At 30.6% G+C, this 10,573-nt stretch overlaps 2 protein-coding genes across 3 annotated transcripts; both read right to left on the reverse strand.

The window, feature by feature from the left end:
* Nucleotides 1-1,069: 1,069 nt before the first annotated feature.
* Nucleotides 1,070-4,576, reverse strand: LOC113867831 (extradiol ring-cleavage dioxygenase-like). Of its 2 annotated transcripts, XM_027503325.1 has the most exons (4): nt 4,495-4,576; nt 4,195-4,455; nt 2,268-2,638; nt 1,128-1,453 (listed from the first exon to the last, which is right to left on the reverse strand). In XM_027503325.1, exons 1-4 carry the CDS (start codon nt 4,546-4,548, stop codon nt 1,255-1,257), a joined length of 885 nt encoding a protein of 294 aa, XP_027359126.1. In that variant the 5' UTR covers nt 4,549-4,576; the 3' UTR covers nt 1,128-1,254. The 2 variants fall into 2 exon arrangements, with proteins under 2 accessions (XP_027359125.1, XP_027359126.1); XM_027503324.1 differs by having other exon boundaries at nt 1,070-1,453; nt 4,195-4,548.
* Nucleotides 4,577-7,817: 3,241 nt separating this feature from the next.
* Nucleotides 7,818-10,368, reverse strand: LOC113867813 (extradiol ring-cleavage dioxygenase-like). Its single transcript, XM_027503301.1, has 3 exons — nt 10,057-10,368; nt 8,356-8,723; nt 7,818-8,174 (listed from the first exon to the last, which is right to left on the reverse strand). Exons 1-3 carry the CDS (start codon nt 10,291-10,293, stop codon nt 7,979-7,981), a joined length of 801 nt encoding a protein of 266 aa, XP_027359102.1. The 5' UTR covers nt 10,294-10,368; the 3' UTR covers nt 7,818-7,978.
* Nucleotides 10,369-10,573: the final 205 nt, after the last annotated feature.

Below are 10,573 nucleotides of genomic sequence, written 5' to 3' on the forward strand. Positions count from 1 at the left end.
AACAAGTCTTATATGAGCGCAAAATTAACTTGCTAAACCAAAGAAAAATTTACAACTTAGTTTTAAAAAAAAAGGACAACGTGGAAAATATTAAAGAGAATCATGTGACTCTATCTAATAAAAACTATAAACAATAATAAAACAAAGGAAAAAGCAAGAGGCAAGAGCCACTAGAGGAGTCAATTATTACGTACCTATTTGGCAATTCTTCTCGTGTTGACAAAAGTTTAATTGTAAAATCTTATTTAGATATAAATTTTAATAATGTTTACCAGCTCAAAATCAATTTTATCAAAATTCAAATCAAACGGACATTATGTTGCTTTCCACGCTTACCAATTTTATTTTCATTAGTCACCTCACTATACAATGACATGCCGAAAGATACTGAAAATTGTATGCCAACCATGGTAACTCGAGAACACATTTTCAAAGGAAAACAAATATGCTTTTTATAAAAAAAATTTAAAATTAGTGTAGGGCAGGTTGTTCATTTCATGGTCAATATATACCGTTGGCGCCAATGAAAACTTACAATAGAATCTAAATATTAAGTTAGGATTCGTCGAGGTTTTATATTTATACCTCTAAATAATTTTTCATAAAAATATAAAATTAATTCAACTTTTGAATCATTTTTATGTTATGTATATTAAAATTCATATAGTTTAAATATTTATAAAAATTATTTAAAATTTGATATTTACTTATATTTTAAAAATGTTATATCATTAAAATAAAGTAATGCGATAAAATATCTATTAATTTTATTTTTGTATGAAATTTTATTAAATTAATTTACTTGATAACTTTTAAATTAATAGTTGAATTTATCAATCCACGTCCTATAAAAAATTAAATAATGTGAGTGTTACTGAAATATTATTTATCCATAAAATACTACATGCAAGACTCATATAATTAATATCTATTAATATCTAGCAAGGAGAATGACTTACTTATATGAGCTTACAAATGTCAATATAAATACAATTATTAAAAATATTAAAATTCACAACTAAAAAATATTTAATAAAATGCTAAATAAGTAGGAAGATATGAAGACTGACGAAAAATGAATTGAACCTCTTGCCAGATAGGAACCAAACATCCAGCTTTTAGAGACTAACAAATAAACAAACATACACGAATTTCACATGTCCTCATTGATCATAACAATGTAAATGTAATTTTAATTAATTATATATATATATTAAAACAACAGTATAGAGAAGCTATGAGTATGTGGAGGTATCAACTGTTAGTAGCTGCTGTAAAACCAAAAGAAGCATAAGACACAGAACCATAATCCCAACTATCATGTACAAGTTTGGCCTTTGCTTTTTCACCAGCAGCTCCCAAGGCCACATTCAATGGAAAGAAATGATCTGGCCAGGGATGAGCCACTTTTGCATATGGGGCATTCTCTTCAAATTGATTTATTTCCTCGTATCTACAAGAGCATTGGATTGAAACACTTGCATTAAACGATACATAAGAAGCATGCATCCTATCCTTTTAACCATTTCAAAGTAGTTTTAAGCAATACTTGCTAACGTACCAAAGCTAAAACCAGCAAATCAACATAACTACATCGTGCTTATACATTAAGGGCCACTTTGGTAAATAGAATAAGAGATCAGGAGGTATCATGTTTTTTATATTTCTTTAACTAAAAAGCTATGATAAGTGAACTTATCCAATCAATCTTTTTAGTATAAATTTTATCTTGTGGAAAGCTTGAGTTAGAAGTAAACAAGATAGATTACTATAATGCTATATATGAGATTATTCTACTGTTATCTTATAATTATCCAATTCTCATATTCTATTTTTTTTTTCTTTCTTATCATATCATGTCTAAGATTCGAATCCTTATTGTTTAATGAATAAATGATAGAAAAAGAATGGTTAAGAAAATTAACTAATAAATTTCATTACTCCAATTCAAAAATACAGTTTACTCCACTTTTTTACTATTTGGTAAACTATTTCATAAGCTTAAATAAGGTCATCCATAAACAGGATGTAACAATGTCCTAGAAAACTATACCAATGTCCTAGAAAACATTATAAATAATCTTTGTCGACTAACTACTATTAATAACACTAATATTAATCTAGAGTAGTTCTTATCAACTAATTATTACGATAACTTCTACACTTTTAATAAGAGTATTTTAGTAAAGTCAATTTATTTTACTACAATAATTGGTAAAACTAATCATTACCACGAAGTGACATTTAAAATGAGATTAAGGGAGTACCTTCCATCAAGAAGAGAGCTTTTTAGCCAGGAAATAAAAGCTGTAGCCCAGGGAGGAGGAGGGCTATTACGGTATGTCATTGCTCTGAGGTTATGGGTGGCATTCCCAGAGCCAATGATTAGAACACCTTCATCCTTAAGAGGAGCCAAAGCCTTTCCCATGTTATAGTGATAAATGCCACTTCTCTTAGATGAGACAGAGAGTTGACACACTGGAATATCTGCTTCAGGGTACATCAACATGAGAGGTACCCATGCACCATGATCAAGCCCACGTTTCCTATCTTCATCCACACGGCTAAACCCTGATGCTATCAGTAACTCCTTCACCCTCTTTGCCAAGTGTGGTGCCCCAGGTGCCGGATACTTAAGCTGCCAATAAAAGGATAGTAAAAAACACAAGATTTATTACCATTTGAATTGCTAGCTAAGCTATGCTAAAATTTAGAGTATTATTTTCATGTGAGAAGTATTTGCAACACAAACTCACTCTTTCTAACACAATTTCTATAGTCACTTAAATTTTATTGAAAATTTTAAAATTATGAACGAGATTCATTAAATTAAAAATAAGATTTACATAATTTTGTTACTTTTAGTAAATTTCAGTCAATAAAAAATATTATATTACTGACATTTTTCTTTTTAAGGTTTTGCAAAATTATTTTCGTAAATATGAAATTGGGAATACAACGTTCTCATCTTTGTTATAATTTTTTTCTAAATAAATTTTAGGCATGGTTGATCTCAAGAATAATGAGTCATATTCATGTAACATTTTTTGTGTTTTACAAGTTACATTAGAGGGTATGATGTAGTTCAATCAGTAACTTCTATTCCACTTTTATTTTTTCTTTTATCATTTGAATTTTGAAAAATGTTTTCGAGAACATTAAATCATATACCAATATAAACTTTAGTTTATTTAGGAATAACATTCTCAGATTTCCAGAAATGTTATTCCAGGAGATTTTTCACTGCAATTGGCCAGCTAGAGTTTAGGTAGAACTCAGCTTCCTAGTGGTTGTTTGGTAGTTGTCATTAAGATATATGATACTTAACATGTCTTATTTTGTAAGGCAAGAACATAAATCTTTATCACAAAGTCTTCAATGTGTTTCTCTATGACATGATTCCGTCTAAGTTCATGAATTACATGTTATCAAAATGTTAAAAGTGAAAGCTATCACAGAAATGAAAAAGAGAAAGAAAATACTTAATATAACATTGGAACCCCCGAATTGAAAACTTCATCAATCGGCATTTGTTTGCGTAAAAAAAATGAATACTACCCAACCAGTCAATGTCATAAATGAACGCCACGAAACTTCTTAGCACATTTATTTACATTCCTAAGGACGTACGAAAAGAAACAAAATAGATATCAAAATAATAACCATTTTCATCAAACCCATTCAAATAATTAAATTGCACATCCAAAAATAATATTTTATATATTCATCGATTCACTTCTTTTAAAAACTTTATTTTATTTATTTGTTTGTTTGCAAAAACTTCATTAAGGAACAAAGAATTTAACTTTAAAAACAACCAAAAATGTTAAGAGGCAGAAACCAGAGACAAAGATAATACAACCACCCCACCAACCAAATAAAAAAAAAACCTCTAAAATATCATCTTAAATTTCACGCATGAGTTTAGCTCAAATAGTTTTTGGTTGAAAATATAACAACCACAAACTATTTCTTTTAATTTTATAAAATGTATATTTTTGAAAACATGTGTATATAAATAAAATAAAATAAAAAACATAAATAATAATGTATGGCTTAGTTTTTAAGTATTCAAATAACATAATTATTTAGTTTTCTAACTTGACACAGCATAAATAATAAACTAACAACAAAAATAATAATTAGTAATAATATAACAACTGCAAAAAAAATGTGAAAGAGTGGAAACCTTACCGTGGACATGGCTTGGGGGAAACCATAGAAATCTTCGATGATATGATTTTGGTCAACGACGTTGACCGTGGGAACATGGGTGTCCCAGTGGCCGGAGATGATGAGAATGGAAGAGGGTCGCGGCGGAAACAGCTCCTTCCAAGATGATAAGAACTTCCATGCAGGGACTGAATCATCTATGGCTAGTGTTGGTGATCCATGTGATATGTAGAATGTCTCTTTCAATTTCGACCCCATGATATTACTATTATTCTCTTCTTTCCTCTTATCAATGGAATCGCCACTTTCTATCTTTTCTATTTTACTTGGCCTAGAATCAGCCCAATTGAAACAAAATCTCAATATTTTGTTCATAGATAGTAAACAAGAGATCAGAGCAATATATATATATATATATATATATATATATGGAGGGGTACAGATAATTCAACAAAGAAAAGTATGTATATTTTAGTTGAATTTGTATTCTATTCTCCATGTCTATGATTTTGACTTTTGACCCGAGAACATTTTTCAATTTAGAGTTTTATTATTTGAATGATAAAAATTAACATTGTATATAACATCATATATTATTATTTTTGTTTATTATATATATATATATATATATATATACACCCATATATCTTAAATATAAAAAACTAATAACTTATAAGTGTCCACTTTTAATAATATATGAAATACTTTTTTTATAATTAATGACCAATTTCATGGATTTAGTTCTAATATTTGATAAGAAAACATTTAAAAGAGAGAGTAAAAATTAGAGTTAAAGTAGTTTTTAATCATGTAAGTGGAATAATTAGTTTGTTGATAATGTATAAATTCAAATAATTTTGAATAGCAAAAAATGAGTATACAAATCAGCGTAACCAAATTCAACATTGGTGAGTACAATTATCTATGACTTTGTATAAGTTATGTAAATTATTGCATACATAAAATAAAATGAACTTGATTATTTGCGCATATAAAGCTCAATGGAGTCTTCCCTTCCACAAAGGTTCTATCTGTATTTCCCACCGTCTAAACAAATTTGAGCCATTGATTAACTTATCCTGAGAGATTCTTGAACCCAGAATTTCTATGTAATGATGAATATGAATAAAAATAAATATTTTATACTTTGATAGTGGGCTTATATGAAAAAAAATGCTAAATAACAAAATATGAGATATTGAGAAATTTTTTGAGATTATGGGACAATTTTGGTACTTTAAATTTTTTTATATAATTTTTAAATTTTTTAATAATTTTCAATTATTCTATCTGTAAATCTTTGCGTGCAAAATTTACTCCAAAATCTCATATTCATGTATATCATTTTACTAAACCTCATATTTAAAATAATTAACCTTGATGGTATAAGTCATCTTATTGAGATATTAAAATCACTATAATGGTCTCATTTAATTAGTATAATGACGAGGTGGTCCAAAATTTATTTGGTTAATATATTGATGCTCTGTTTGTTTTAATTTGAAGCGTAATACTTCTATTATATAATATTTACTAATCTTTTTACGAATATGCTTCACTCAGTCAATCAACAATAATTCTTTCTCAATTTGTAGCTTCACTTTACTCAATGTGACATTGAAACTCACAAATCATAGCAGCAACATCATTTCATCTCCCAAAATTACAAAGGTTCTGAATTTAGAAAGTGTGAGTGAGATGATCATGTTGGATACTTTTATTAGGCATAAAATTTCTCTTTTAAATAGTAACATTCTCTCTTCTAGTACTTACTTTTCTTCCCTATTTATTAAAGAGACATGAATGAAACTTACCAGGTGATTTGAACTTCAAATACCAACCTAAGTAACCTATACAATAAGATAAAGAAGAACAGCACAACTAATAATCAAAGAAATTATAAATGGTAGCCAAGAGGAAAGACTAATTGTCTCTGCATATTCCATGATTGAAGTTATAACAACTACCCACTGATACCAATGGAATTTATACGATAAATACCTAGTACACTAATAACCCTTGGAACAGTGTTACTTAATTAGATATTTCCATGATATAATTAGAAAATTATAAAATCATACTCCATGGAGACCAAACTTTGCTTACAACTAGTCTTAGCCTTACACAAAATATATTCAAAATTATGAATGATTTTCCACTCAGATAAGTTTATTTTGCACTTAAATCTTAGCCACAACTTGATTAACACTTAATTGAACGTTCAGTTATTCGAAACTTCGAAGTTAAGTATGTTCTCCTTGACAATTACGGGTAAACTACCCCCCAACCCCCTAGCTTTCCACAGAAGTATCTAAATCACATGGAGCAGAGGTGAACTGTACATAAACTTCAATAAAAAAATTTATCACATTGTGCAGGTGTGATTATCATGCACTTTGTATCCCACTTTTGGGACAAATATATGCAGATTTAACACACAATTTCCTCCCCCCTTCAAATGATAGATCAACCTATCCACTGACAGAATTGGTCAAAGTTAATCACTGAATCGTTATACTTCATTTGAGAATTTGAGTGCTAGTAGTATTGATCAAAGAAATACACACCCTAGACCTCAACATCACAAAATATTGCACCAATGCCATTGGCATGTCATAATAAACATGTCATGTGTCAATGAATTCTAGATCATATCATGTTCCATAAATTAGTATTCTCTTAGATCATCGAAGTGAAATGCTGCCAACCAAATTAAGTTCATCAAACTAGAACAACTCAACACATTGAATGGAATAAATGTCTAACATGCCTACTTTTTACATAACAAAGCTGATAACACTTTACTAAGAAAGAAAACTTCATAGTTCATAATAGTTGATCTCTTCAGAAAAGAACAGGGAATCCAAAATGTAAGGGAAGGACACAGCTTTCGTACCTTGATATTAATACATGAAGAATGTGCAAAACCCCAAGCACAAATGCAATACAACATGAATTAATAGGCTAGTTTATAAACTTTTTAACATATTTTTAACACCGATTGACTAAGTGAAAGTAGACTGCAATTTCTAATGAATTTTACCAAATAAGGATTATCAGACACATCACAGGGATCACAAGGCAAAGAGCTTGCAACCATCTCAGCCAGTTAGCTTAGCTTTCACTCTTCATTCTGTTACAGTTCATGTTGGTTCAGTAAGTTTGTTGATTTAGGCCTAATTTGGGTTAGTTTCAGCAAAGGTACTTATAAAAAAGAAATTGAAGAGATAAAACAAATAAAATCATTCATATAAGTTAAAATCAACTTATGCAAGGAGAAGTTAATTGAGAAAGCTTCTAAAAAGAAGAAGTTTATTTTAATTTATAAAAAGAATTTTATTTGTTTTATCTTATTTTCTTCCCTTACAAATATTTTGGCATAAGCTTACTCAAATTGGACCTTAGTTGGTTATCAAGCAAAAGGAGTGATTATCTGCTGCATGGTGCACTCTTCCTACGAGGCACCAAGCTATGCACTATAATGCAATAGGGTTCAAGTATCATATCTCATTTGTATCAGAATTCATTCAAGTTTCCTCTAACAGTTTTCACTAGAAGGGGATCAAATTCTGAAATTGCATTAGCAATTGTTAAAACCAAAAGGAAAAAAAGACTAACGGACCAAACATCATCTCAACAGTCAGCAACAAGGAAAGCCACCAATTTTTTTTATTCAAAACAATTAATTTATTATACATCAATACATCACAGAAACATACGTCTAAATTTAAGCAACATATCTTCATAGATATTAATAACTGTGTTTAAACATGCAATGAACAGCTGCTGTTCTGTACTAAGAAGTTCAGCTGGTAGTTGATGTAAACTGGTAAGAGGCATAAGAGAGACTGCTCATTTCAATACTGCTGTGGATAAGTTTGGCCTTTGCATTTTCACCGGCAGCACCAATTGCAACGTGCAGTGGATAAAAGTGATCTGGCCAGGGATGAGCCTTTTTCGCATGTGGCGCTTTCTGTTCATAATGATTTACATCTTCATATCTACAAAATCAATTCAAAAACCATCACAACTAATCCACAAAGAGCCAAACTCAACAACATAAAATGGCTAGTTTTCCAATAGCATCCAGTATCTTAGCACTTAGATCCATGCAGTTAACATCCTTAATAAGAACAACCAAGCATTTAACAACTTTGAACATCAAAAATGAAAAACGAGTACCTTCCTTCAAGAAGAGCTTCTTTCAACCAATTATCAAATTGTAGAGCCCACGGAGCAACAGAGGAGTGAGGATCAATTGCTCTCAAGTTGTGAATAGCACTTCCAGAACCCATAATCAATACACCTTCATCTTTAAGAGGGGCCAATGCCTTTCCTAAGTTATAATGGTGAGTCCCATCCTGGCCTGATTGAACAGATAGCTGACAAACTGGGATGTCAGCTTCTGGGTACATCAACATAAGAGGAACCCAAGCACCATGGTCCAGTCCTCGCTTTGTATCTTCATCAACACGTCCGAAACCAGATTTCTTTAGTAGTTCCTTGACCCTCCTTGCCAAGCGTGGAGCTCCAGGTGCTGGATATTTAAGCTAGTAGAGGAAGCATGAAATGTAAGAGATGGCTATCTAAATCTACCAAGATCATCACCAATGGATAAACCCAGTATCAGGCTAAATGAAAAACATGGCATTATCTTGGAACGCCAAAATTTGAACCTCAAGACTCAAGATATAGTGTGTGTTTGGAAACACATTTCAAAACTTGTAAATATGGATCGAACGCAGAAACTACAACTAGTAGGGCTCAAGTAAGTATGTATCCATGACTATTTAAATATGAATCCAAACACACTATAAATAGAGGCAATTGCCAGGACTGCATTAGTGCATATGGAGTTATGCACTATACATATATGTCTTAAAGTTCTAAAGTTTTGGCATTCGAAAAACAACAAAGAGGAAAAGGTTTCCAACATCCACAAGGGCAAAGAAACATATATGGTTTTCTAACGGCTACTAACAAAGCAAAAAATAGCGTAGTGTAAAAAAGTAGTAGAAAAATGTTTATTTTGTGTCCTTAATTTAACATTCTATGAACAGAATACAAGGTGGTTTTCTTTCCTTCTTTGTTGCTATCTAGCATGAAGTGGTGGCTCAAGTATTACTCATGGACAGCGATATTACATAGGATTTGCCCACAAAGATACAAAAAGCTCTACATTCAAACTGAAAATTCTTGCAACATAATTTTGCGCCATTTATAGTTCACTCAAAATTGAAGCCATGGAACTCAAACTAACTAACCGCAAAACTGGAAATCCTCAAACGAGAAAGGGAATGAGACAGCGGAAATCAAAAAGGTAAAGCATGATTATAGTATGTCTTGATCTCTCAGTTGCTTAGATGTTTAAATTAAACCGTTTTCATTCAACACCTTAAAAATTGAAAAACAAATTGCGCATAATTGACAACCTCAGACAAATTCACCAAAACACTATATTTGCAAACAAAAAATAATAATTTAAGAATTATCAATAACTCATGTCCTCAGTTAAGATAATTAACAGTTACTCATTACCTAATCATAGAATCTTTTCTTACTAAACCAAAATACTTTAAGTAAAAACTGAATTTAGATTAGATCCTCGCGTGTTAGAAAGAAGAAAAATAAAATAAAATTTAACTTCAAGAACCAACTTTGACAAGTCCATATTCAATATATATATATAACATAACCACGTATATTATTTATTAAAAAGAGAAAATCTAAATAAAAAAATTGTACTTTCTATCCTACCCTTTTCTTTTTATATCAAGGTTTGTCAACAAACTTCTGATCCAAAAAAAAAAAAAAAGAGACGAGAATGGATAAGACGATGATGATACGGGTAATCTAAATTTAGATTTGGTGTTAGGTGGAAACCTTGTACATTTGTTTGGGAAAGCCATAGAAATCGTAGATGGTTTCGTTGATGGTGTCAACAACGTTAACGGTGGGAACTGCGGTGTCCCAATGACCGGAAATGACAAGAATTGAAGTGGGTTTTTGTGAAAACACGTCCTTCTTCCATGATTGAAGGAACGTCCTAGCTTCAATGGACTCATCTATGGACAAAGTGGGGGATCCATGAGATATGTAGAACGTGTCTTTCAACGCCATGGTCTTCTCTTTTCTTTGTTGATATTCTCTCTATATGCTTTATTAACTCTTGTTACACACAATGATGTTATGAACAACTCTCAATTTTCTATGTTTATATACAGAAAGAAACATTTTGAAAATAAAAATAGACATTTCAATTTCCGACAACTTCAAAGTTCCGGCGTCAACGGTTTTTCACACCAAACACGGAAAACAATTCCATCGAGTGCTTTATTTTTTATGCCCGAAATTTAAAATTTGAAATGCTATTTAAATATTTATTTGTTGGTGTTGTTAA

The sequence above is a fragment of the Abrus precatorius genome, unplaced genomic scaffold, assembly GCF_003935025.1.
Source record: "Abrus precatorius isolate BTA unplaced genomic scaffold, Abrus_2018 Scaffold5, whole genome shotgun sequence".
Classification (NCBI taxonomy): Eukaryota; Viridiplantae; Streptophyta; class Magnoliopsida; order Fabales; family Fabaceae; genus Abrus; species Abrus precatorius.